Genomic DNA, 27,837 nt, shown 5'->3' with positions numbered 1-27,837 from the left:
TCTCCTGGTTAATCAGCGCCTCGGGTGACTTTACAACATGCTGCTTGTTACTTTACTGAACGTTTACTGTGTGCCCAACGTCTCCTCTGGTAAGCAAATCAAACAGCTTCTATCTGTGGACAGTATTTGAGGGGACACCGAGATTGAACCCATCTTCCATCACAAGATGCTCTCGAGCGGCCCCTGGGTTTGGACTATCTCATTGCCTTGGGTGTGTGAGCGATTCAGGTTAAGGATGATCCCTGTTCTGGGGAGGGGTCACTGGGAGAGGTTGTGTCACTGATCTGTTTGCAAAGTGTTTGATCGAGGCACTTTTCTTCAATTATTGTCAAGGCTCACAGACAAATAACAGCCATTTTGGGGGGTGAGGTATTAGAGCTGTACCTCGGAAGCAGTGGAAGGGAAGGGGATGGAGGGAATGGGAAGGGACAGGAAAGAAAAGGAAGGGAAAGGGAAGGGAAGGAATCGGAAAGGAAGGGAAAGGGAATGGAAGGGGAGGGAAGGAAAACCCTTTCCCTCGGATGGTGTTTGAAGGAGGATTCCATTATCTCCTTTCACATAACGGGCTCGATTGTGGTTTTAGCTCCGAGACATTAGGCATCACCTGGGCTGAGTTCAGAACGGAAATCTGGCCGGGCGGGGGGGGATTTCAATAGATGGAAAATGCTCCAGGTTCTGTTCCTGCCGTGTGATCCTCCTCTCCAGATTTTGCTCTCTCTCTGCCCCGCCCAGTTGATGCTGAACACCCAGGTGGTAAAGGTGAAAATCGACCTCAATATTACTGGACCACAGACACGTGTGAACCTTTCAGAGATTGTGTTCTGATCGATGTGTTCTGCCTCCTCCCTCTCACCCCCATCCCTTGTTCGTGCCAAAACCCCATCGGCTCCTCCAACTCCACAGAATTGACTCGAAGGTTCATTTCTTCACCTTTAAAGCCTTCTCTGTCCTCCTCCCTTCCCACCTCCGCAATCTCCCCACAATCTCATGCCCCCACATGCCCCCTCCGCTCCTCCCACACCGGCCTAACCCCTCCTTCTCCACTGCCTCTGTTCCACCACTGGGAGCCGATCCTTCAGTCTCTCCTGTCCCTGCCCTCTCCAGCAATCTCCCTCAGGATTCCTGCCTTGTCCCTTCCCGGCCTCTCCACTGTTCCGGAATCAACTTCTGAGTGTGATTCTGGCTCCTCTTAAATCCTCTCTTTGGGCTCCTCCCTCCTGCTCTGTGCTCTGAGGCGTCTCCCTGTTCACGAGGGCTGCTGTAGTAATGTAAGCTGCTGCACACAGTCAAAGCATCTCATCGGAACATGGGAACAGGAGGAGGCCATTCAGCCCCTCAAGCCTGTTCCGCCATTCAATTAGATCATGGCCGACCTGTTTCTTATCTCCACCCACCCGCATTGGTGCCATATCCCATAATAACCTTGCCGAACAAAAATCGATCAATCTCAGTTGTGAAATTTTCAATTGACCCCCAGCCTCAACAGCATTTTGGGGGAGAGAGTTCCAGATTTCCACTCCCCTTTGTGTGAAGAAAAGCTTCCTGACATCACCCCTGAACGGCCTGGCTCTAATTTTAAGGTGACGCCCCCTTGTTCTGGACTCTCCCACCAGAGGAAATAGTTTCTCTCTATCTACCCTATCAAATCCTTCAATGATCTTAATTACAGCACCCGTTAATCTTCTGCACTCAAGGGAATACAAGCCTCGTCTGTGCAACCTGTCCTCATAATTTAACCCTTTCAGCCCCCGGTATGAAAGTACTTCTCATAATGAATGGCGTTTCCCACATTACAACAGTGATGACACTTTCACATTACTTCACTTTCTGTGAAGCGCTTTGGGACATCCTGAGGTTGTGAAAGGTGATCTATAAAAAGATCTTTTGTTCTTTCCGAACCTTCTTGTGCTGCTTCAGCAGGGTGACACTGAAATCGAAGCAGATTCGAAGCCTGTCCCCCCGTTCCCACCTTCACCTCACAGCAACACAATGGACTTTGGACTGTCCGATGTCCGATGTGTTGCTCAGGCCCACGACTGACTTTTATTTCTGAGCAAACACTGCCCGTTTATTATAGTCTCTGAGCGGGTCAAGGCCAAAGTGAACTCTGTGTGTCCGATTGTGGGGAGAATGAGCTGCTGACTCTTCAATAATCAACTGGTGCTCGAGGAAAAAATACTCACAGTGATGTTGATCTGGGTGAATTAGAATAAATTGGCATCGAAACAAATTCACAGACAGATTTTTATGTTAATTTTCAATGCACCGTCTTCGAGTCGCGCTTAACATGAGGCTCCTCAGAACAGCAATCTATGAGGATAACAGAACATTGAACGATGTCAACAAATCCAGTCAGTGGACGTCATGCTCAAACTGAGGGGGAGGGGGAAAGGGGAAGGGGGAGAGGGATAGTGGGAGGTAGATGGAGAGGGTTAGGGACTCGGAGAGAGGGGGGGGAGGAGATGGGAGTGGGAGATAGTGAGGGTTAGGGAGATGGGAGGGAAAGGGATGGGGAGGGAGAGGGGACGGGGAGGGAGAGGGGACGGGGATGGAGAAGGAGAAAGAGAGGTGGAGGATTGGGTGGAATTGTGCAGGGAGAGGGGGAAGGAGGGGATATGAGGAGGGAGGGGGGAATTGGATGAAGAGAGGGAGAGGAAGGGAAAGGAGATGGGGAGTGGAAGAGGACAAGAAGGGAGATGAGGAGGGGGAGGGAGAGTGAGAGGGGAGTGAGAGGGAGAGGGTGGGACAGGGAGAGAGGGATGGTGGGCGGGAGAGGAGGAGGAGGGGACGGGGAGGGAGAGCGAGTAGTGAGATTATCTGGCCATTAACTCGTTGCTATTGGTGGGATCTTGCTGTGCGCAAATTGGCTGCCGTGTTTCCTACATTAAAACAGTGACTACACTTCACTAATACTTCACTGTCTGTAAAACTCTTTGGGAGGTCCTGAGGTGGTGAAATCACAATAGGAATGTGAGTCTCTCTTTTCTTTGTGGTCCCATTGCCAGTGAGAGTCGGTGCATTGGGAAGAGAATGGGAGGGGTGAAAGTGGGAGTCTGGAATAGACCATTGAAATACAGGGGGTGTAACCAGATGCGATGGTTCGGTGTTAATACTGGGCTGGGCCTCAGTGTGAACCCCTGCTGTAAGATGCAGGCTCAGACTCCACTCCCTGGGACCCAGTGACCAGAACAAGTCCCTCCATTCTAACTGGATCTGGTTATCAGACCTGCTGCACACAAGCACCAATAAGTAGCTTCAGACTCGAGTGGTGTTGAAAAGTGCAAGAGATTAAGTTACTGTTACAGCAGCTTCTCTCCTGTTTAATCCGTGTCCATGACTGACGTTTATTTCTGGGCAAACACTGCCTGTTTATTGTAGTCTCTGAGCACGTCAAGGCCAAGGTGAACTCTAAGGGGTCGATTTTAACCCCATGAACGGGTGGGTTTGGGTGCAGGTGGGAAGGTAAAAATTGTAAAAATCTAAAACCCGCCTTCAAACCGACCCCTTCCGGTTTTAACGGCATGGAACCATACAAAAGATACAGCACAGAAGGGGCCATTCGGCCCATCGTGTCCGTGCCGGCTCGAAGAACAACCAGGTGCCCATTCTAATCCCACCTTCCAGCACCCGGTCCGTAGCCCTGCAGCTTACAGCACTTTAGATGCAGGTCCAGGTACTTTTTAAAAGAGTTGCCGGTCCCTGCCTCTACCACCAATTCGGGCAGCGAATTCCATACACCCACCACCCTCTGGGTAAAAGTGTTTTTCCTCATGTCCCCTCTAATCCTTCCGCCAATCAGCTTAAAGCTATGTCCTCTAGTTCTTGAACTCTCCGCTAGGGGAAACAGGTATTTCCTGTCTACTCTATCTGGGCCCCTCATAATTTTGTACACCTCAATCAAGTCTCCCCTCAGCCTCCTCTGCTCCAAGGAAAACAACCCCAGCCTATCCAATCTCTCCTCCGAGCTGCAATTTTCAAGCCCTGGCAACATTCTTGTAAATCTTCTCTGCACTCTCTCCAGAGCAATTACGTCCTTCCTGTAATGTGGTGACCAGAACTGCGCACAATACTCCAGCTGTGGCCTTACCAGCATTTTATACAGTTCCATCATTACATCCCTGATTTATTATTCTATGCCTCTGCTAATAACGGTGGGCATTCCGTATGCCTTCTTCACAACCTTATCTACCTGTACTGCCACCTTCAGGGACCTGTGCACATGCACTCCAAGGTCTCTCACTTCCTCTCCCTCTCTCAATATATTCCCGTTTACTGCGTATTCCCTTTTACTGTTTGCCCTCCCTAAGTGCATTACCTCACACTTCTCCAGGTTGAACTCCATTTGCCACTTTTCCGCCCACTCCACCAACCCATTGATATCTTCTTGGAGTCTACAGCTATCCTCTTCACTATCAACTGCATGGCCAATTTTTGTCGTCTATAAATTTGCCAATCATGCCCCCGACATTCAAGTCCAAATCATTAATATATACCACAAACAGCAAGGGACCCAACACTGAGCCTTGTGGCACACCACTGGAAACGGATTTCCATTCTCAAAGACATCCATCGACTTTTACCATTTGTTTCCTGTTACTGAGCCAATTTTGGATCCAATTCACCACATTTCCCTGTATCCCATGGGCTTTTACCTTTCTGACCAGTCTGCCATGTGGGACCTTGTCAAATGCCTTACTAAAATCCATGTAGACATCACTCTCATCAATCCTCCTTGTCACTTCCTCAAAGAGTTTAATCAGATTTGTAAGGCATGACCTTCCCTGAACAAATCCATGCTGACTATCCCTGATTAAACCATGCCTTTCCAAGTGACAGTTTATCCTATCTCTCAGTATTGATTCTAATAGTTTGCCCACCACCGAGCCTATAATTGTTCGGCCTTTCCCTCGTACCCTTTTTAAACAACGGTACTACGTTTGCTGTCTTCCAGTCCTCCGGTACCTCCCCTGTATCTAGTGAGGATTGGAAAATGATCCTCAGAGCATCCGCTATTTCCTCCCTGGCTTCCTTCAATAGCCTGGGAAACAATCCATCCGGTTCTGGTGACTTATCAAATTTCAAGGATTCCAGTCCCTCTAGTACTTCCTCTCTCGTTATGTTTATTTTATCCAATATTTCACACCTCTCCTCTTTAACGACTACGTCCAGATCATCCCTTTCCCTTATGAATACGAAGACAAAATATTCATTTAAAACCCTACCCACATTCTCTGCTTCTACACACAAGTTACCCTTATCATCCCTGATAGGTCCCACCTTTTCCTCAGCTATCCTCTTGTTCTTAATGTACTGATAAAACATCTTTGGGTTTTCTTTAATCTTACTCGTTAATATTTCTTCATGCCTGCTCTTTGCTTTCCTTATTTCCTTTTTTACGTCATCCCTGTACTTTCTATACTCCTCCAGGCTTTCAGCAGTATTTAGTTTTCTGTGACAGTCATAAGCTTTCTTTTTCTGCTTTATCTTGCCCCGTATACTTCTAGACAACCAGGGGGCTCTAAATTTGGCAGTGCCACCCTTTTTCTTTGAGGGGACGTGTCTGCATTGTACCCGTAGAATTTCACTTTTTAGTGCCTCCCACTGGCTTGCCACTGATTTCTCCTCAAGGAGTTGTGTCCAGTCCACTTCTGCCAAATCACCTCTAAGTTCTGTAAAATTTGCCTTCCCCCAATTTAAAACATTTACTCCTGATTTAACACTGTCCTTTTCCATAATAATGCTAAAACTAACTGAATTGTGGTCACTATCCCCATTATGGTCACCCACTGTCACTTCACCCACTTGCCCATCTTCATTTCCCAGGACTAAATCTAAAATTGCATCCCCTCTTGTTGGGCTTATCACGTACTGGCTAAAAAAGTTCTCCTGGACACCAATCAAGAATTTTGCGCCCTCTGTGCCCCTCACACTGTTTGAATCCCAGTTGATGTTAGGGTGGTTGAAGTCCCCTACTATTATTGCCCTCTTATTTTTGCACTCAGAAATTTGCCTACATATTTGTTCTTCTATCTCCCTTTCGCTATTCGGGGGTCTAGAGTACACTCCTAGTAGTGTGACTGCCCCTTTTTTATTCCTTAGCTCAACCCATACGGCCTCGATTGATGATCCATTTAGCACATCATCCCTTCTCACAACTCTAATTGATTATTTAACCAATAATGCTACCCCCCTCCTTTTATATCACCCACTCTATCCTGCTTGAACACTCTATATCCAGGGATATTGAGCTGCCAGTTATCCCCCTCTTTAAGCCAGGTTTCCATTATAGCAATGATATCATGCTGCCACGTGTCTATCTGTGCCCTTACATTGAAGTATATACCCTTTAACCCCGTCAAATTCCTGCGCTGAACACTATTTAACCTTTGCTTTTTTGCATTTCTGAGTCGCTAACTACGTCACTAACTGCTTTTCTACTTTGCGTTTCCTGGTCTGAATTTGTCCTATCTGTACCTGCCCTTTGGTTCCCATCCCCCACCATACTAGTTTAAACCCTCCCCAACACAACGAGCAAATGTCCCCACGAGGATACTGGTCCTGGTTCTGCTTGGGTGCAATCCTTTCATCTTGTACAGGTCCCGCCTTTCCCAGAATCGGTCTCAATGCCTCAGGAATTTAAACCCCTCCCTCCGACACCATCTCTCAAGCCACGCATTCATCTGGTCTATTCTCCTATTTTCTGCTCTCGCTGGCATGTGGCACTGGGAGTAATCCTGAGATTACTACTTTAGAGGTCCTGCTTTTTAATTTATTTCCTATCTCCCGATATTCTGCTTGCAGGACCTCATCCGTTTTTTTTTTACAATACTTCACACTAAATTGTGGGAGTACGACTTAGGTTCAAACTAGTAAAAGGCGACTTGGGACAGACGTCAGGATGATATCTTCCTCATGCTAAAGCCTCGATTTTAACCTAACCTGTCCAGAGGGAATGGGATGGATTTGGTTCAGCTTCAATGGAGCGTAAAATCGGGCAGGGTATAAATAGGGCGCACCATGTGACCTGTTACTAAACGGGGAACAGAGAGGAGACAATAGGAGGGAGTCCACAGTTAAAGTCAGAGGTCCTGTGGTGGGATAAAGTTGATGTAGATAGGGTGGAGTCAGCTTGGAGCATCAACCAACTGATGTCCAGGTTCGGTGACAGGGTGTGGAGGGTGAGTGAGTCCAGAAGCTATTTGAAGGGTAGATTATCGGAGGACGCACTGCTGGGGGGGATTTCCGTGGGGATGAAGAGCCAGGAGGTTTGGAGAATCGATCGCAGAGCAGAAGAACAATGGTGAAGTTGGAGGTCACTGTAAGATCCAGAAGCAGCGGAGGAATGGACTTCGGCCCAGGGGAGTGAATTTCTGGCCAGGAACCAGACTGTAGAAAAATAAAGCTGAAAAACCAGTAGTACAGTCATAAACTCAGCAGGTAATAGCTGGGGGATGGGCTGTGGGCTGGACAAAGTTACCTTAACTCTTAAGCAGCTGAGTCTTCCAGTGGAGTAGCGTAGTGTTGAGAAGTCGAGGAATTTAGAAGCCAAATTTGAGCAAAGATCCAGTTTTCACTGATGTAAACAAAGAGCAGGCCCGGTCGGGGAATGGGCAGTGGGCCCAGGTAAGTTTAAACTTGCAGCTTGAACTTGTGGGTAGGGGTAAAATGCACCCACTATTAGAGCCAGGGAACTTAAACAGTGGAAGAGAGGAGATTGGGGGAGAAAGGGCAAAGGATGGCAACGGATGACCAAGGATAGGATTGTCCAGCAAAGGAGCTCCCGAGGGAGCAGCCAGCCCAGGAGCCATCTTGTTAACAGTAGGAATCGTAGGAACATAACATTGTACAGCACAGAAGAAGGCCATTTGGCCCATCATGCTATGCTGGCTCTCTGAAAGCACTACCCACTTTCTCCTGACCTTTGCCCAGACTCTTTTAAAAAGAAAAATTTAAAAAAATATTTATCCACTTTCCTTTGAGCAGCTATTGTGGGACCTGTTCTGCCCTCTGGTCGGGCAGTCTGACCAATGCTTTCCTGCTCCAGAACTCCTGGGAGCTCCAAACGGAAGCTGCCACTTCACAAAGCTCTGAACTTCTAGCCAGTAAAATGAATGGTGGGAGAATCACGGCTGAGGAATTTTCCAACGTGGGCTAGTGGTGTCCGCTTGGAGCACTGAAGCAGGAAATCCCAGCCTCCGTCTCCGAACATCCCTCTCCATTAACAAAATTCCCCCTAATCTCTCCCTTTGCTCTTGATCTTAAATTTATGCCCTCTAGTTTCCGACTTACTGACCAACGGAAAGTGTTTATTCTCTTTATTTTACCAAACCCCTGATAGTTTGGACCCCTCCATCAGATCCCCTTGACCATTAGCAATTAGGAAGGCAAATGGTATGTCGGCCTTTATTACAAGAGGATTTGAGTGCAGGAGTAAAGATGTCTTACTGCAATTATATAGGGCCTTGGTGAGACCACACCTGGAGTATTGTGTGCAGTTTTGGTCTCCAAGAAAGGATATACTTGTCATAGAGGGAGTGCAACAAAGGTTCACCAGACTGATTCCTGGGATGGCGGGATTGTCGTATGAGGAGGGATTGAGTAGACTGGGCCTGTATTCTCTAGAGTTTGGAAGAATGAGAGGTGATCTCATTGAAACATACAAAATTCTTACAGGGCTCGACAGGGCAGACGCAGGGAGGATGTTTCCCTTGGCTGGGGCGTCTAGGACCAGGGGTCACAGTCTCAGAATAAGGGGTAGGTCATTTAGGACTGAGATGAGGAGAAATTTCTTCACTCAGAGGGTGGTGAATCTTTGGAATTCTCTACCCCAGAGGGCTGTGGAGGCTCAGTCATTGAGTACATTCAAAACAGAGATCGATAGATTTCCAGATATTAAAGGCATCAAGGGATATGGGGATAGTGCAGGAAAATGGCGTTGAGGTAGGAGATCAGCCATGATCTTGTTGAATGGTGGAGCAGGCTCGAGGGGCCGGATGGCCTACTCCTGTTCCTGTTTCTTATGTTCTTATCTCTGTACCAGTGAAAAGAATCCCAGTCTGTTCTCATAACTGAAGCCTCTCATCGGAACCTCGGTATAGGAGGAGGCCATTCAGCCCCTCGAGCCTGTTCTGCCATTCAATTACATCATGGCTTGATGCATATCTTAACTCCATCTACCAGCCTTGATTCCGTATCCCTTAATACCCTTACCTGACAGAAATCCATCAATCTCAGTTTTGAAATTTTCAATTGACCCCCAGCCTCAACAGCTTTTTGGGGGAGAGAGTTCCAGATTTCCACTCCCCTTTGTGTGTGGAAGAGTTTCCTGACATCACCCCTGAACGGCCTAGCTCTAATTTTAAGGTTACGCCCCCTTATTCTGGACTCCCCCCACCAGAGGAAATAGTTTCTCTCTATCTCCCCTATCAAATCCTTTAATCATCTCAAACACCTCAATTGGATCACCCCTTAATCTTCCACACTCAAGGGAATACAAGCCTCGTCGATGCAACCTGTCCTCATAATTTAACCCTCTAAGCCCCGGTATCATTCTGCTAAATCTCCAAGGCCAATCTATCCTTCCTGAGGTGCGGTTCCCAGAACTGAACACAGTATCTCCAGATGTGGTCTGACCAGAGCTCTGAACAGCTGGAACATAACTTCCTCCCCTTTGTATTCCAGCCCCCGAGATAAAGGCCAACGTTCCATTCGCCATTCCATTTTTGTAGCTGTCCACCAGATTCCCTGGGATCGCCCGAGCAAATCTCTTCCCGACCTTCTCCGTGAGCTTGACATCCTCTTCAACACATGGTATCCAAAATCGGACGCAACGTCCTCACTGTGGCCTAATATGGGAAAATGTGAAGTCATCCACTTTGGGAGGAAAAATAAAAAAGCAAAATATTATTTGAATGGAGAAATAATACAAAATGCTGCGGTACAGAGGGATCCGGGTGTCCTCCTACATGAAACACAAAAAGTCAACATACAGGTGCAGCAGGTAATCCGGAAGGCAAACGGAATATTGGCCTTTATTTCCAGGGGGATGGAGTATAAAAGCAGGGAAGTCATGCTACAACTGTACAGGGTGCTGGTGAGACCACACCTGGAGCACTGCGTACAGTTCTGGTGACCTTATTTAAGGAAGGACATACTTGCATTGGAGGCAGTTCAGAGAAGGTTCACGAGGTTGATTCCGGGTATGGAAGGGTTGTCTTATGAGGAAAGATTGAACAGGTTGGGTCTATACTCATTGGAGTTTAGAAGAATGAGAGGAGATCTTAAGAAAAATACAAGATTCTGAGGGGACTCGATAGGGTAGATGCTGAGAGGACGTTACCCCTCATGGGGGAATCTAAAACTAGGGGGCATAGTCTCAGAATAAGGGGTTGCCCGTTTCAGACGGAAATGAGGAGGAATTTCTTCTCCCAGAGGGTTGTGAATCTTTGGAATTCTTTATCCCAAAAAGCTGTGGAGTCATTGAACACATTCAAGGCTGAGTGAGACAAATTTTTGATCAGCAAGGGAGTCAAACGATATGGGGAAAAGGCGGGAAAGTGGAGTTGAGGTAAAAATCAGATCAGCCATGATCTCATTGAATGGCGGAGCAGGCTCGAGGGGCTGAATGGCCTATTCCTGCTGCTATCTCTTATGGTCTTATGGTCTAACCAGGCTCAGCATTAGCCGTTTCCACTTTGAGTTACTTATGATTAACGTCATTTTTGAGACTGGTTTCTGTCTGTGATCCTGCAGATTTCCACATCCTCGCATTTTACTACATACTGAGCCGTGGCGGGGCCGAGATGCCCGAGTACAGCTTGGTCGCGATGCTCGATGACTATGAGATAGTGTATTTCGACAGCACCCTGCAGCGGACTGTGCCCAGACAGCAGTGGATGGCCGACTCCTTCGACAACCATCACTGGGACGCCATCGCCATCACAATGGCGGGGTTCCATGGTCTGGTCAGAGGAAACGCCGAGATATTTTACCGACAGCAACACGGTGCCTCGAGTGAGTATCCTCACAGAGCCGGTGCAGCTATCGACTGACAGGAGGAAAGGATTTGTATCCATATAGAGCCTTATCCTGTCTCGGAGAAATGTCCCGAACCACTTTACACCCATTAAATGACTTGGGATGACCTGGTCATTGGCACTATCTGGGAGTAACATGGCAGCCATTTTCAGCACAGCAAATGGCAATGAGATGATTGATTTGTTCATCTGTTTTTATTGGTGTGGATTGAGGGAGAAATGGGAGCAATTGGTTCTTTTTATGTTCATTTGAACAGGAAGACGGGGCCTCGATTTAACGTCTCATCTGAAGGACGGCATCTCCGACAGTGCAGCACTCCCTCAGTACTGTCCCTCCGACAGTGCAGCACTCCCTCAGTACTGCCCCTCCAACAATGCATCACTCCCTCAGTACTGCCCCTCCGACAGTGCATCACTCCCTCAGTACTGCCCCTCCGACAATGCATCACTCCCTCAGTACTGCCCCTCCGACAATGCATCACTCCCTCAGTACTGCCCCTCCGACAGTGCATCACTCCCTCAGTACTGCCTCTCCGACAATGCATCACTCCCTCAGTACTGCCCCTCCGACAATGCATCACTCCCTCAGTACTGCCCCTCCGACAATGCAGCACTCCCTCAGTACTGCCTCTCCGACAGTGCAGCACTCCCTCAGTACTGCCTCTCTGACAGTGCAGCGCTCCCTCACTACTGCCCCTCCGACAGTGCAGCACTCCTTCAGTACTGCCTCTCCGACAATGCATCACTCCCTCAGTACTGCTCCTCCGACAGTGCAGCACTCCCTCAGTACTGCCCCTCCGACAGTGCAGCACTCCCTCAGTACTGCCCCTCCGACAGTGCAGCGCTCCCTCAGTACTGCCCCTCCGACAATGCATCACTCCCTCAGTACTGCCCCTCCAACAATGCATCACTCCCTCAGTACTGCCCCTCCGACAGTGCATCACTCCCTCAGTACTGCCTCTCCGACAATGCATCACTCCCTCAGTACTGCCCCTCCGACAATGCATCACTCCCTCAGTACTGCCCCTCCGACAATGCAGCGCTCCCTCAGTACTGCCCCTCCGACAGTGCAGCACTCCCTCAGTACTGCCCCTCCGACAGTGCAGCACTCCCTCAGTACTGCCCCTCCGACAGTGCAGCGCTCCCTCAGTACTGCCCCTCCGACAGTGCAGCGCTCCCTCAGTACTGCCCCTCCGACAGTGCAGCGCTCCCTCAGTACTGCCCCTCCGACAGTGCAGCGCTCCCTCAGTACTGCCCCTCCGACAGTGCAGCACTCCCTCAGTACTGCCCCTCCGACAGTGCAGCACTCCCTCAGTCCTGCACTGGAGTGTCAGCCCAGATTATGCGCTGAAATCTCTGGAGTGGGGCCTGAAACCACGACCTTCTTACTCTCACCTCCAGTTCAGAAGGTTGTGGGTTCAAGACCCACTCCAGAGACTGGAGCACAAAATCTCGGCTGGCACTCCCAGTGCAGCACTGAGGGAGGGGCAGCACTGAGGGAGGGGCAGCACTGTGGGAGGGGCAGCACTGAGGGAGGGGCAGCACTGTGGGAGGGGCAGCACTGAGGGAGTGCAGCACTGAGGGAGGGGCAGCACTGTGGGAGGGGCAGCACTGTGGGAGGGGCAGCACTGAGGGAGGGGCAGCACTGAGGGAGGGGCAGCACTGAGGGAGGGGCAGCACTGAGGGAGGGGCAGCACTGAGGGAGGGGCAGCACTGAGGGAGGGGCAGCACTGTGGGAGGGGCAGCACTGTGGGAGGGGCAGCACTGAGGGAGGGGCAGCACTGAGGGAGGGGCAGCACTGAGGGAGGGGCAGCACTGAGGGAGGGGCAGCACTGTGGGAGGGGCAGCACTGAGGGAGGGGCAGCACTGAGGGGAGGGAGGGGCAGCACTGTGGGAGGGGATTACTGAGGGAGGGGCAGCACTGTGGGAGGGGCAGCACTGAGGGAGGGGCAGCACTGAGGGAGGGGCAGCACTGTGGGAGGGGCAGCACTGAGGGAGGGGCAGCACTGAGGGGAGGGAGGGGCAGCACTGTGGGAGGGGATTACTGAGGGAGGGGCAGCACTGAGGGAGGGGCAGCACTGAGGGAGGGGCAGCACTGTGGGAGGGGCAGCACTGAGGGAGGGGCAGCACTGTGGGAGGGGCAGCACTGAGGGAGGAGCAGCACTGAGGGAGGGGCAGCACTGAGGGAGGGGCAGCACTGAGGGATTTGATGTGAGCACCTTGAACGTTGGAATGAAATCATCGCTGCCACTTGTTTCTCCTCTTCTAAAGCTGCGTTGCCAGGGTTACTAACAAACAGATGAAATCAGGACAGGCGGGTCCATCAAGCCTGTCCTGTCTTGGCACGGTGAAACAACACACACACACACACCATCAGCACCCTCTCCCTCCCACAGTCACACAATCTCCTGGGAGAGGCCAAAGAAAGAGGATGAAACTGAGGCCAAGTTAGGAAAGCAAACACTCTGGGAGATTCCTCTGCGACCCCCCCCCCAGGGAATCGAGGAAGGTGCAGGAGATCACAGTGTCTGATATCACTGGTCCCCATTAACCCCACACACCTCCTATAACTCGAGATACTTTCTATTGGTCGCCAGTCCCCTTTCCAACACTTGCAGTCCACCCACACACACTGTGCATGCAGGCAACTTGTTCATCGAATCACAGAAAGGTGACAGCACGGAAGGAGGCCATTCGGCCCATCGAGTCCGTGCTGGTTCTATGCAAGTGCAATCCAGCTAGTCCCACTCCCCTGCCCTATCCCCGTAGCCCTGCAAATTTTTTCCTTTCATTACTTATCCAGTTCCCTTTTGAAGGCCACGATTGAATCTGCCTCCACCACCCCCTCGGGCCGTGCATTCCAGATCCTAACCACTCGCTGTGTAAAAAAGTTTTTCCTCAAGTCACCTTTGGTTCTTTTGCCAATCACCTTAAATCTATGACTTCTGGTTTTTAACCCTTCCACCAATGGGAATAGTTTCTTCATGATTTTAAACACCTCTATCAAATCTCCTCGCAACCATCTCTGTTCCAAGGAGAACAACCCCAGCTTCTCCAGTCTATCCACATAACTAAAGTCCCTCATCCCTGGAATCATTCTGGTAAATCTATTCTGCACCCTCTCTAAGGCCTTCATATCCTTCCTAAAGTGCGGTGCCCAGAACTGGACACAATACTCCAGTTGTGGCCGAACCAGTGTTTTATAAAGGTTCATCATGACTTCCATACTCTTGTACTCTATGCCTCTATTTAAAAAGCCCAGGATCCAGGATGCTTTTTTAACCGCTTTCTCAACCTGCCCTGCTACCTTGAATGATTTGTGCACATATACCCCCAGATCTCTCTGTTCCTGTACCCTTTTAGAATTGTGCCCTCTAGTACCTCTTCTATATCAATTTTTAGCCCATCCAGGATCTCAACTATATCTTCCTTTACCGAGACTCTGGCAGCATCTTCTTCCTTGGTGAAGACAGATGCAAATTACTCATTTAGGACCTCAGCCATCTCCTCTGCCTCCATGTGTAGATCTCCTTTATGGTCCCTAATCGGCCCCACCCCTCCTCTTACTACCCATTTACTGTTTAGATGCCTATAGAAGACTTTTGGATTCCCTTTTATGTTGGCCGCCAGTCTGTTCTCAGACTCTCTCTTTGCCCCTCTTATTTCCTTTTTCACTTCCCCTCTGAACTTTCTATATTCTGCCTGGTCCTCACTTGTATTATCAACCTGATATCTGTCATATGCCCCTTTTTCCTGTTTCATCTTACTCTCTATCTCTTTTGTCATCCAGGGAGCTCTGGCTTTAGTTGCCCTCCCTTTCCCCCTCGTGGAGACTGTACCCGAACCATCTCCTCCTTAAAGGCCGCCCGCTGTTCAATTACAGTTTTGCCTGACAATCTTTGATTCCGATTTACCCGGGACCAGATCTGTTCTCATCCCGTTGAAATTCCAGAGATCGATGACTCTTTGTGACAATCTAACCTATTGCTAAGGTTAAAGTTCAAGACAGCAGGACATAAATGGAACCTCAACGTAACACAGCTGCTTAGGAGCATCGAAAGAGGAAGAGGCCATTCAGCCCCTCGAGCCTGCTCCACCATTCATTTATATCATGGCTAATCTGCACCGTAACTCCATTTTCCAGCCTTTGCTTCCTATCCATCGATACCCTTACCTAACAAAAATTTAACAATCTCAGTCTTGAAAGCTCCAATGGGCCGCCAGCATCCCACAGCCTTTTGGGGGAGAGAGTTCCTGATTCCCACTCCCCTTTGTGTGATAAAGTGCTTCCTGATTTCACTCCTAAATGGCCTGGCTCTAAATCTAAGATCTTGATTCCCCCACCTGAGGAAATAGTCCCTCTGGAATTCCCTCCCTAAACCTCTCCGCCTCTCTCTCCTCCTTTAAGATGCTCCTTCAAACCTACCTCTTTGTCCAAGCTTTTGGTCACCTGTCCTAATATCTCCTTATGTGGCTCGGTGTCAAATTTTGTTTGTCAAGTGCCTTGTGATGTTTTACTCCGTGAAAGGCGCTATATAAATGCAAGTTGTTGTTGTTGTATGTACCCGATCGAACCCTTTTCACATTTTCAATTGACTTGAGTTGTTTTTCCAGGTGTTTTCTTTGTCCAGGGAATGTGTGGCTGCGAACTGAACAGCGACAACTCCACGGAGGGGTTTATAAAGTTCGGATATGACGGGGAGGACGCGTATGTTTTTGACAAGGACAGATTGAGTTGGATTGCGGTGAATCCAGAGTTCCAGACTTTAGCAGACCGGTGGAATGCGAACACCTTCATGAACAAATACTTCAAGACCCTGTTGGAAAAGGACTGTGTGAAGTGGCTGCTGATATACCTTCGGGCTGGGCGAGAAGCACTACAGAGGAAAGGTACCTCGAGCGAGCGGGAACTGGAGGTGCCGGACAGGCAAAGTTTATATTCCCAGTCTGCACCTGGCCTCAGTACCCCTTGGGGTGGGTGGGGTCGGGATGGGGGAGATAATCGGGCAGGTGACCTAAATCCGATGACCTACTCAGTCTCCCCGGCTGGAAAGCCCGTGCGTGTTGACATCGGGTGAGAACGGGGTTCAACTAAGTTGTAATACCCCCATGGTTGAATAGCGTCCTGGTCCTCACTGTGAAGGCTCACTCGTGAACACTGGGTGCTTGTGAGCGTTACCGGAACATGACCCGTTACATGGAATTTACAACACAGAAACAGGCCATTCGGCCCAACAGGTCTATGCCAGTGTTATTGCTGCACCCTCCCTACTTCATCTCCCCCTATCAGCATATCCTTCTATTCCTTTCTCCCTCATGTGTTTATCCAGCTTCCCCTTAAAGGCATCTGTGCTATTCGCCTCAACTACTCCTTGTGAGAGCGAGCTCCACATTCAAACCACTCTCTGAGTTTCTCCTGAATTCCCCATTGGATTTATTAGTGACTCTCTTATATTTATGGCCCCTCGTTCTGGCCTCTGCCACAAGTGGAAACATCGGGGGAAAAATTTGGATGTGGCCGTTTTTGGGCGGGGGCAGCGTGATGTGCTTTACCCCGTGTCCAATGACCCCGGCGCAGGCAGGATGCAAGTTTCGACCCACCCGAGGACCGACCTGCGATCAGCGTTCCATCCCAGGCCTTGCACCTGGAATCAATGCAATTCACACTTTCCACCACCAGAGGGAGTCCAATCTCTTAAAGGGAGGATGTTTGTTGGAAATCTCTTAAAGGTAGCTGGTACCTGTTATTTGCTGAAAATAACAGTCTGCACAGAGTCTGAACGGAGATCAGACATCACATACGTAAAACACAATGCAGGTCCCATCCCTATGTTTACACACTGATGAGTTATGTTAAAACATTGAATAAAGGTTGCGCACTACTAAATCCCACATCCTCCAATCTGCACAACAGACCTCACCAATCTGCCGATCTGAGTTGGTACCAGCCCTGTGAGAGTGCGTGCACCAAGGTTCTCTGCTGATGCACTAGAGGCCTTGGTGCAAGAGGTGGACAGAAGGGGGGACATCCTATATCCACAGTGGGGGGAAGGGAGGGGGGGGGGCAGAGACCCTCCAGACATATCCTCAAAAGGCAGTGGGAGGCAGCGGGGGACGAAGTCAATGCCAGGCTCACAGCATCATGAACATGGATGCAGTGCAGGAAGAAGTTCAATGCTTTGACATGAGTGGTCAAGGTGAGTGAGGTCAACTGTCAAGTGGTGTCTCCAACCAACTGCTCCACACACGACACCCCCATCACCCACATACCAACAAACTCTTTCCATCAGTACTCAACTCTTCCCATCAGATGCTTCCTCTCACCCTCACACATTACCACTGTTTCAAGCCGCCCACCCACAACTCACAGGCCACACGCACTGGCAGCTATTCAACCATGACAGGCACATCACCCAGACACAGGAGAAGGTGGCGCAAATCAAGAGGCAGCAAGTGGCAGTGACATTTAGCCCCTCGAGCCTGTTCCACCATTCAGTGAGATCATGGTGGACCTGTGACCTAACTCCATATACCCACCTTAGCCCCATATCCCTTAATACCCTTGGTTCACAGAAATCTATCAATCTCAGATTTAACATTCACAAGTGAGCTAGCATCAACTGCCGTCTGTAGAAGAGTGTTCCAAACGTCTCCCACCCTTTGTGTGAAGAAGCATTTCCTAACTTCACACCTGCACATCCTGGCTCTAAATGTTTCGCGATGTCCCCGCGTCCTAGTATTCAAATGTAGGAGACCTCCGAAAACAGTTATGAATGTTTCGGCAGCCAGAAGCAATAATCCAGCCACTAACCTGTAAATCCTGCATGGTCCCTTTAAATAGAGCCGGTGGGGGGTCCTCCAGGAACTGTAAGACACGTTCAGATGGTCGGGGTTAAGATTGTGCGTTGAGTTGAGCGTTAAGTCCCGAAATGGTGTCTGTCACTTTAAATCAGCGTTGCACACTGATTGAAGCCATTTTCTCCCTACTTTACATGATTCCAGTGTTCGTTATCTGCGCCTGCACTAACTCCTATACCAAGATGGCGTCTGGCGCACGTCACGCTGGAAATGTGCGTGCGCATCCAAGACGTCATCTTGGATGTCGGAGAGGCCGTCTAGCGCCGAAACAACGGGCGCTACACGGCCCTATTTAGCGCCCATCTTCCCTACGTCTATCCTATCAAACCCTTTCATAATCTTAACGACCTGTATCAGGTGACCCCTCAGCTGAACTCCGGTGAACTCCAGCTGTCTCTCAGCATCAGTCATCTGCCTTCAGGCCGAGAAAATTGATGGTGGTGGGCGGGGAAGAAATGAAGGCAAAAGAAGAGAACTTGTCACCGATTGTACTCTTTGTTTAAATCTCTCAGTCGCCCCTGAGGTGTTTATTGGGAAGAGGAGTGACGGGGACAGAGTGCTAAGGGTCTCCTGCCTTGTGTCGGGGTTCTACCCCTGGGCCATCGAGGTGACTTGGTTGGGGAATGGCGAGGAGGTCGCTGACATTGAATCCAGTGACGTGCTGCCCAACCAGGATATGACCTATCGGGTACTGAAAACGATCGAGCTGAGTGGAGACGACAGGAAGAGCTACTCCTGTCATATCGAGCACGCCAGCCTCCTGCGGGGGATCAACGTACCCTGGGGTGAGTGGCAAATCGGGGGGGGGTCCTCAGGGCTTTTCCCCGTGTCTTGGGGGCCCACAGGGTCCATCCCCATGCCTCTGGGTCATTCCCCGTGCCTCTGGGTCATTCCCCGTGCCTCTGGGTCCTTCCCCGTGCCTCTGGGTCATTCCCCGTGCCTCTGGGTCATTCCCTGTGCCTCTGGGTCATTCCCTGTGCCTCTGGGTCCTTCCCCGTGCCTCTGGGTCCTTCCCCATTCCTCTGCATTCTTCCCCATGCCTCTGGGTCATTCCCTGTGCCTCTGGATCATTCCCCGTTCCTCTGCATCCTTCCCTGTGCCTCTGGGTCATTCCCTGTGCCTCTGGATCATTCCCCGTGCCTGTGGGTCCTTCCCCGTGCCTGTGGGTCCTTCCCCGTGCCTGTGGGTCCTTCCCTGTGACTCTGGATCATTCCCTGTGCCTCTGGATCATTCCCTGTGCCTCTGGGTCCTTCCCCGTGCCTCTGGATCATTCCCTGTGCCTCTGCATCCTTCCCTCTGCCTCTGGGTCCTTCCCTGTGCCTCTGGATCATTCCTCGTGCCTCTGCATCCTTCCCTGTGCCTCTGGGTCCTTCCCCGTGCCTCTGGATCATTCCCCGTGCCTCTGCATCCTTCCCTGTGCCTCTGGGTCCTTCCCTGTGCCTCTGGATCATTCCTCGTGCCTCTGCATCCTTCCCTGTGCCTCTGGGTCATTCCCCGTGCCTCTGCGTCCTTCCCTGTGCCTCTGGGTCATTCCCCGTGCCTCTGGGTCATTCCCCTTGCCTCTGGGTCCTTCCCTGTGCCTCTGGGTCATTCCCCGTGCCTCTGGATCATTCCCCGTTCCTCTGCATCCTTCCTCATGTCTCTGCATCCTTCCCTGTGCCTCTGGGTCATTCCCTGTGCCTCTGGATCATTCCCTGTGCCTCTGGGTCATTCCCCGTGCCTCTGGGTCCTTCCCCGTGCCTCTGGGTCCTTCCCTGTGCCTCTGGATCATTCCTCGTACCTCTGCATCCTTCCCTGTGCCTCTGGATCCTTCCCCGTGCCTCTGGGTCCTTCCCCGTGCCTCTGGGTCATTCCCCGTGCCTCTGCATCATTCCCCGTGTCTCAGGGTCCTTCCCCGTGCCTCTGGATCATTCCCCGTTCCTCTGCATCCTTCCCTGTGCCTCTGGGTCCTTCCCTGTGTCTCAGGGTCATTCCCTGTGCCTCTGCATCCTTCCCCGTGCCTCTGGGTCATTGCTGTGCCTCAGGGTCCTTTCTTGTGTCTCTGCGTCCTTCCCCACTTCTCTGGATCCTCCCATGTGACTCTAGGTCATTCCCTGTGACTCGAGGTCATTCCCTGTGCCTCAAGGTCATTCCCTGTGCCTCAAGGTCATTCCCTGTGCCGCAGGGTCCTTCCCCATGTCTCTGCATCCTTCGGGGGAGCGCTGCACTGTCAAAGGGGCAGTACTGAGGGAGTGCGGTACTGTCGGAGGGTCAGTACTGAGGGAGAGCTGCACTGTCGGAGGGTCAGTACTGAGGGAGAGCTGCACTGTGGGAGGTGCCATCTTTCGGATGAGATGTTAAGTCAAGGCCCCAACTGCCATCTCAGGTGGAGGTAAAACATCCCATGACATTATTTCGAGGATGAGCAGGAGAGTTATCCCCAGTGTCCTGGCCAATATTTATCCCTCAATAAACATGAATATAAAAAAAGTGATCTGATCATTATCACATTGCTGGTCGTGGGATCTTGCTGTGCGCAAATTGGCTGCCGGGTTTTCCACATCACAACAGTGACTGCACTTCAAAATAGTTTAATTGGCTGTAAAGTGCTTTGAGACATCCTGAGCTCATGAAAGGTGTTATATAAATACACCTCTTCCTTTTCTCTTTCAATAGCACATGCCCACCTTTCACGGTGTTACACTGAGCAAAATCCCCTTCAATTTACCCAATAGCACAATTGGTAAATGACCTGCCCAATGTGGAACAAAGACGGACAGACCAGAGGGTCCCAGATTTAACCCCTGGCCTCTGCTGAGTGGGAGGATTTCAATTGGAGAGACTGCCCTTTCCCCATAGCCCTGACTCAATTCCAAACTAACCCCACTGCCCCACTCTCTCCCCATAGCCGTGTATCAATCCCAAACTAATCCCACTGCCCCACTCTCTCCCCATAGCCCTGTATCAATCCCAAACTAATCCCACTGCCCCACTCTCTCCCCATAGCCGTGTATCAATCCCAAACTAATCCCACTGCCCCACTCTCTCCCCATAGCCCTGTATCAATCCCAAACTAATCCCACTGCCCCACTCTCTCCCCATAGCCGTGTAACAATCCCAAACTAATCCCACTGCCCCGCGCCCTCCCCATAGCCCTGTATCAATCCCAAACTAATCCCACTGCCCCACTCTCTCCCCATCGCCCTGTATCAATCCCAAACTAATCCCACTGCCCCACTCTCTCCCCATAGCCCTGTATCAATCCCAAACTAATCCCACTGCCCCACTCTCTCCCCATCGCCCTTTATCAATCCCAAACTAATCCCACTGTCCCGCTCTCTCCACACAGCCCTGTATCAATCCCAAACTAATCCCACTGCCTCACTCTCTCCCCATAGCCCTGTATCAATCCCAAACTAATCCCACTGCCCCACTCTCTCCCCATCGCCCTGTATCAATCCCAAACTAATCCCACTGCCCCACTCTCTCCCCATAGCCGTGTAACAATCCCAAACTAATCCCACTGCCCCGCGCCCTCCCCATAGCCCTGTATCAATCCCAAACTAATCCCACTGCCCCACTCTCTCCCCATCGCCCTGTATCAATCCCAAACTAATCCCACTGCCCCACTCTCTCCCCATAGCCCTGTATCAATCCCAAACTAATCCCACTGCCCCACTCTCTCCCCATCGCCCTTTATCAATCCCAAACTAATCCCACTGTCCCGCTCTCTCCACACAGCCCTGTATCAATCCCAAACTAATCCCACTGCCTCACTCTCTCCCCATAGCCCTGTATCAATCCCAAACTAATCCCACTGCCCTACTCTCTCCCCATAGCCCTGCATTAATCCCAAACTAATCCCACTGCCTCACTCTCTCCCCATCGCCCTGTATCAATGCAAAACTAATCCCACTGCCCCACTCTCTCACCATAGCCCTGTGTCAATCCCAAACTAATCCCACTGTCCCACTCTCTCCCCATAGCCCTGTATCATTCCCAAACTAATCCCACTGCCCCACACTCTCCCCATAGCCCTGTATCAATCCAAAACTAATCCCACTGTCCCACTCTCTCCCCATAGCCCTTTATCAATCCCAAACTAATCCCACTGTCCCGCTCTCTCCACATAGCCCTGTATCAATCCCAAACTAATCCCACTGCCTCACTCTCTCCCCATAGCCCTGTATCAATCCCAAACTAATCCCACTGCCCCAATCTCACCAAAGCCCTGTATCATTCCCAAACTAATCCCACTGCCCCACTCTCTCCCCATCGCCCTGTATCAATCCAAAACTAATCCCACTGTCCCACTCTCTCCCCATAGCCCTGTATCAATCCCAAACTAATCCCACTGTCCCACTCTCTCCCCATAGCCCCGTATCAATCCCAAACTAATCCACTGTCCCGCTCTCTCCCCATAGCCCTGTATCAATCCCAAACTAATGCCACTGTCCCACTCTCTCCCCTTAGCCCTGTATCAATCCCAATCTAATCCCACTGTCCCACTCTCTCCCCATAGCCCTGTATCAATCCCAAACTAATCCCACTGCCCCACTCTCTCCCCATAGCCCTGTATCAATCCCAAACTAATCCCACTGCCCCACTCTCTCCCCATAGCCCTGTATCAATCCCAAACTAATCCCACTGCCCCACTCTCTCCCCACAGTCCTGTATCAATCCCAAACTAACCTCACTGCCCTGTATCTCCCTGAGCTTCGAATGTTTAGCCACCCTTCCCTTAAAACATACAATGGTCTCTGTCTCAACCACTCCCTGTGGCCAAACATTGCAATGTGCAACCATCATCTGTGTAAAGAAATGGCCAATAGTTTCCCCTCCTTGGCATTGCACTGTTATTTTACAGTGTGTAATTCTGCAGCCTCTATCCCTGATATCAGATGGTTCGTGTGTTGATTTAATCTGCTGACTACAGAATTGCACTTTAAACTCTGTAACGAGTCAGGAACTGCCCTGTTTCTGAGATTAATGAATGGTAACTAGTTGTATTCTGCTTATTATTTGTAATGGAGCCAGTTAGGCATGTTTCAATCCATTTTAAATTGTTCATTACCCTATCAGACATGTACTGTACCAGTGTGCAGCTTAATGAAGCACCTAATGAAATCATTAGGAAATAATTATTGATCAACATCATTTTAAAATTCAATAGAGAGGGCGACAGAAGGAGGCACGAATGTCGGGATTGGGACTGGAGCAGCAGCCGTCTCACTCACTCTTCTTGGCATCATCGTCGGAATTGGCTTCTGGAGCAAGAGGCAAAACAGGAGAGACCAGCAGAGCCCATCAGAGACCAGCAAAGCCCATCAGAGACCAGTAGAAACTGGCAGAGTCCTGCCGTGATGAGCAGAGACCGGCAGAGTCCTGCAGTGACCGGCAGAGACCAGTAAGACCAGCAGAGTTCTGCAGTGACCAGCAGAGAATATCAGAGACCAGAAGGGACTGGCAGAGACCAGCAGAAAGCGACAGAGTCCAGCAGAGACAGACAATGTCAGAGACGAGCAGAGAACAGCAGGTTCCTCACCTGCTGACCAACAAGATCCATTTTCAGTAGTTAATTCCACGAACGATATATTTTCTTCCATTCTCCTCCCATATTCTCCTGAAGTTGCAAACTCTTAAATGGTGTACGTGCCAGGACCACCCAGAATATCACCCGTGCTCCATCTTCAGATGTTTGATGGGACAGTGTAGAGGGAGCTTTACTCTGTATCTAATCCATGCTGCACCTGCCCTGGGAGTGTTTGATGGGACAGTGTAGAGGGAGATTTACTCTGCATCTAACCCGTGCTGTACCTGCCCTGGGAGTGTTTGATGGGACAGTGTAGAGGAAGCTTTACTCTGTATCTAACCCATGCTGTATCTGCCCTGGGAGTGTTTGATGGGACAGTGTAGAGGGAGCTTTACTCTGTATCTAACCCGTGCTGTACCTGCCCTGGGAGTGTTTGATGGGACAGTGTAGAGGGAGCTTTACTCTGTATCTAACCTATGCTGTACCTGCCCTGGGAGTGTTTGATGGGACAGTGTAGAGGGAGATTTACTCTGTATCTAACCCATGCTGTACCTGCCCTGGGAGTGTTTGATGGGACAGTGTAGAGGGAGCTTTACTCTGTATCTAACCCGTGCTGTACCTGCCCTGGGAGTGTTTGATGGGACAGTGTAGAGGGAGCTTTACCCTGTATCTAACCCATGCTGTACCTGCCCTGGGAGTGTTTGATGGGACAGTGTAGAGGGAGATTCACTCTATCTAGCCCATGGTGTACCTGGCCATACCCATGTTTATACCAGCTGTGGTTTGTCCTATACAGCAAAAGTTCCCACAACCCACACCCACACACCAGAGGCAAGTATTCTGCTAGATGTCAACCCAGAATTCAGGGTGAGTCTCCACTCGCTGGGACTGGGGCTCAAACCCTGCCCTTTCTGACTCAGGGGCAAGAATTCTACAGTTAAGCCAAAGGTTCGCTCCCACCGAGAGGGGACAATTGGATTGAAAGAAAGTACTTGCATTTATATAGCGCCTTTCACGACCATAGGTCGTCCCAAACCTTTACAGCCAATGAAGTACTTTTGAAGTGTTGTCACTGTTGTCATGTAGTAAACATGGCAGCCGATTTACACTCAGCAAGATCCCACAAACAGCAACGTGATAATGAGCAGATCATCTGTTTTTCAGTGATGTTGGTTGAGGGATAAATATTGGCCAGGACACCAGGGAGAACTCCCCTGCTCTTCTTCGAAATAGTGCTATGGGATCTTTTACGTCTGCCAGAGAGGTTAGACAGGGCCTCGGTTTAACATCTCATCCGAAAGATGGCACCCCGTCAGTGCAGCACTCCCTCAGTACTGTCCCTGAGATAGTACAGCACTCCCTCAGTACTGACCCTCTGACAGTGCAGCACTCCCTCAGTACTGCCCCTCCGACAGTGCAGCGCTCCCTCAGTACTGACCCTCCGACAGTGCAGCGCTCCCTCAGTACTGACCGTCCGACAGTGCAGCACTCTCTCAGTACTGACCGTCCGACAGTGCAGCACTCTCTCAGTACTGCCCTCCGACTGTGCAGCACTCCCTCAGTACTGCCCTCCGACTGTGCAGCACTCTCTCAGTACTGCCCCTCCGACTGTGCAGCACTCTCTCAGTACTGCCCCTCCGACAATGCAGCGCTCCCTCAGTCCTGACCGTCCGACAGTGCAGCACTCTCTCAGTACTGCCCCTCTGACTGTGCAGCACTCCCTCAGTACTGTCCCTCCGACAGCGCAGCGCTCCCTCAGTACTGCCTCTCTGACAGCGCAGTGCTCCCTCAGTACTGCCCTCCGACTGTGCAGCACTCCCTCAGTACTGCCCCTCCGACAGTGCAGCACTCCCTCAGTACTGTCCCTCCGACAGCGCAGCGCTCCCTCAGTACTGCCTCTCTGACAGCGCAGTGCTCCCTCAGTACTGCCCTCCGACTGTGCAGCACTCCCTCAGTACTGCCCCTCCGACAGTGCAGCACTCCCTCAGTACTGCCCCTCCGACAGCGCATCACTCCCTCAGTACTGCCCCTCCGACAGCGCAGCGCTCCCTCAGTACTGCCCCTCTGACAGTGCAGCACTCCCTCAGTACTGCCCCTCCGACTGTGCAGCACTCCCTCAGTACTGTCCCTCCGACAGTGCAGAGCTCCCTCACTACTGCACTCGGTGTGTCAGGCTAGATTTTGTGCTCAAGTCTCTGAAGTGGGACTTGATCCCATGACCTTGTGACTGAGAGAGGAGAGTGCTGCCCACTGAGCCATAGCTGACACCGTTGGGTGGTGGTCGAGTCCCCACCACTTATAATAGACGGGTTCGTGCGAGGGGGATTCACCTGCTATTCGCGGTGGACGATGTGACCTGATGGCCGAGCCCCTGGAGGTGGTGGGAAGCATGGCGAGGGTTTGTGCTGTATCCTCACACTGATCAGGGTCAGGCCTCTTGAAACCTGTTGGTATTTTCGAGATATATTTTGTAAACTCACTTCACTCAAGTTTAGATTTAAACACTGGCGACAGCATCAATTTTTGGTTTGTGATTGGCCGTTGCCATGCTGTGAGTGTGACCCTTTACTCTACTCTCGCCATTGCAGCCGGGGTGGGTTTCCTGGTGAAGTTTCTAAAGTAGCCGATTAATGTAAGATTCATTACTCGTGATGAGAGTTTACTCTGCGTATCTACTGCTCCGAGTGGGGACACGGGGAGCGTTCTGCTAAAGAGGTTCTGGAGTTCGGGCTGAAACACGCAGCGGTCCTGGCCAGTTTCATCTCCGGCCCACTCCACCACCACAGCAGGTCAATATTTGTGAGAAGTAATCGCAGGAGTTCTAGCGGCCATGGAGGGGGGCGGGATGGGGGGGTGACAGATGGCAGCGGGGGCTGCCTGGAAGGACATAATGACAGGTGATCGCCCTTTACAGATGTGCGAACAGCTGTTTGAACTGCCCGAAATGGTCGGCCTACTTAATACGGTTTAAGTGGGCAACATATAATTGATGCTTATGGTGATGGGAGATGGTTACAGAGGCCGAGTGTGAAAAGACTTAACGATAACCCCATACTGGATATCACCTCGTGTACAGTTAACTTTCTGGAAGTGCGAGCTGATAACGGGCACGGAGAGGGCAACGGGGAATCTGGGACCTCAGTGACCGTCGAGACCAAAAGTCCATCACCTTAACCATTGAGATTTAAGAACATAACATAAGAACATAAGAAATAGGAGCAGGAGTAGGCCAATTGGCCCCTCGAGCCTGCTCCGCCATTCAATAAGATCATGGCTGATCTGATCCTAACCTCAAATCTAAATTCATGTCCAATTTGGATTGAGAAAGAATCAGAGGAACGACAGAGAAGGAGGGTGAATTAGTGTCAAATCAGGTACTGAAAGAGAAATAAAGAGGGAAGAAAAGATTGGATTAAAAAGAGACAGAAAGGAAAAGTAAGGTAAAAAAAGTAAAATTTTAAATTTTAAAAATCTCGAAGAAGAATTTACTACCTGCCGGGTGAGATTCACTTGTTTAAATCGTCCCCTTTCTGGGCTGGAGAGATTGATTAGCATTAACAATTATCACATTGTTAAGAGGGTATTTACGATGTTAAGTTCCAGCCCTGACTTTGAGGCGAGTTTAACGGGCGATTAATGTGCAAATCCAGCAAGTTCTTAAAAATAACGGAGGTTGAGGTCGTGAGAAGCAAATGGTGGAACGGCGTAAATCGACCAGCAAATTCCGGAGATTTGCATCTCACGGTGTGTCTCTTAATCCCCTGACCTTGCTGGCCGATTTGTGCATTAATAACGACGTGTGTCGTGAGCCCCCCGTTACCTCTCCAGGAGAATTCGGCCCCGTTAACTCATTACAGTTTCAAATGACGCCGTTTAAAAGAGGTTCCGTGTTTCTCCTACTTTTGTTCAACCAAGGATTAAAGAAAGGGAACAGTTTGTCTTTGAACGTGTGAGTGAAAAAGTGCAGAGATGGAACATGTCATCAGCATTGTAAAAGGACACCTGTCCTCCCTCATAGACCCTGATCTTCCTGGGCTTGGTTGTTAGTTTGAGGACAGTGGAGGGTGAGGTCAGAGCCCCTTAGATGTGCTCGTACCTCTGACAGATGGTCCACTACCCAATCGAGGGTCAGCGTGATCTGCCCCTTCCTGTTGGCCGTCTCCTGGGCCAGTCCCAAGTCCCAGTCGGTCTTGTTGGCCGCCTCCATCTCCCAGTAGTGATTCCCTGAGGTGAATCCCTGGCTGCTCAGAACGCAGGTGCACTGCTCATACCCCTGGCAGACGTTGTTTAGGTTATTGGCTCAGATCATTGGCGTCCACCATGGTCAGGTCCTCAGGTACTACAAGCCTGGACTGCCCGGTTCTGGGATCGAGAGTGATCAGAGCCAGCACTTTTAATAATAGACAGGGAGAACGTTATAAACATTCGACA

At 50.5% G+C, this 27,837-nt stretch overlaps 1 protein-coding gene across 1 annotated transcript; it reads left to right on the top strand.

Annotated features, from left to right (window-relative positions):
• LOC137315668 (major histocompatibility complex class I-related gene protein-like) lies at positions 1-23,612 on the top strand. The gene is made up of 5 exons (XM_067980179.1): positions 1-89; positions 10,753-11,013; positions 15,651-15,926; positions 18,407-18,679; positions 23,047-23,612. Exons 1-5 carry the CDS (start codon positions 38-40, stop codon positions 23,235-23,237), a joined length of 1,053 nt encoding a protein of 350 aa, XP_067836280.1. The 5' UTR covers positions 1-37; the 3' UTR covers positions 23,238-23,612.
• Positions 23,613-27,837: the final 4,225 nt, after the last annotated feature.

Source organism: Heptranchias perlo, unplaced genomic scaffold, assembly GCF_035084215.1.
Source record: "Heptranchias perlo isolate sHepPer1 unplaced genomic scaffold, sHepPer1.hap1 HAP1_SCAFFOLD_552, whole genome shotgun sequence".
NCBI lineage: Eukaryota > Metazoa > Chordata > Chondrichthyes > Hexanchiformes > Hexanchidae > Heptranchias > Heptranchias perlo.
The sequence above is the reverse complement of the archived record's forward strand: the minus strand, read 5'-3'. Positions and strand labels throughout refer to the sequence as shown.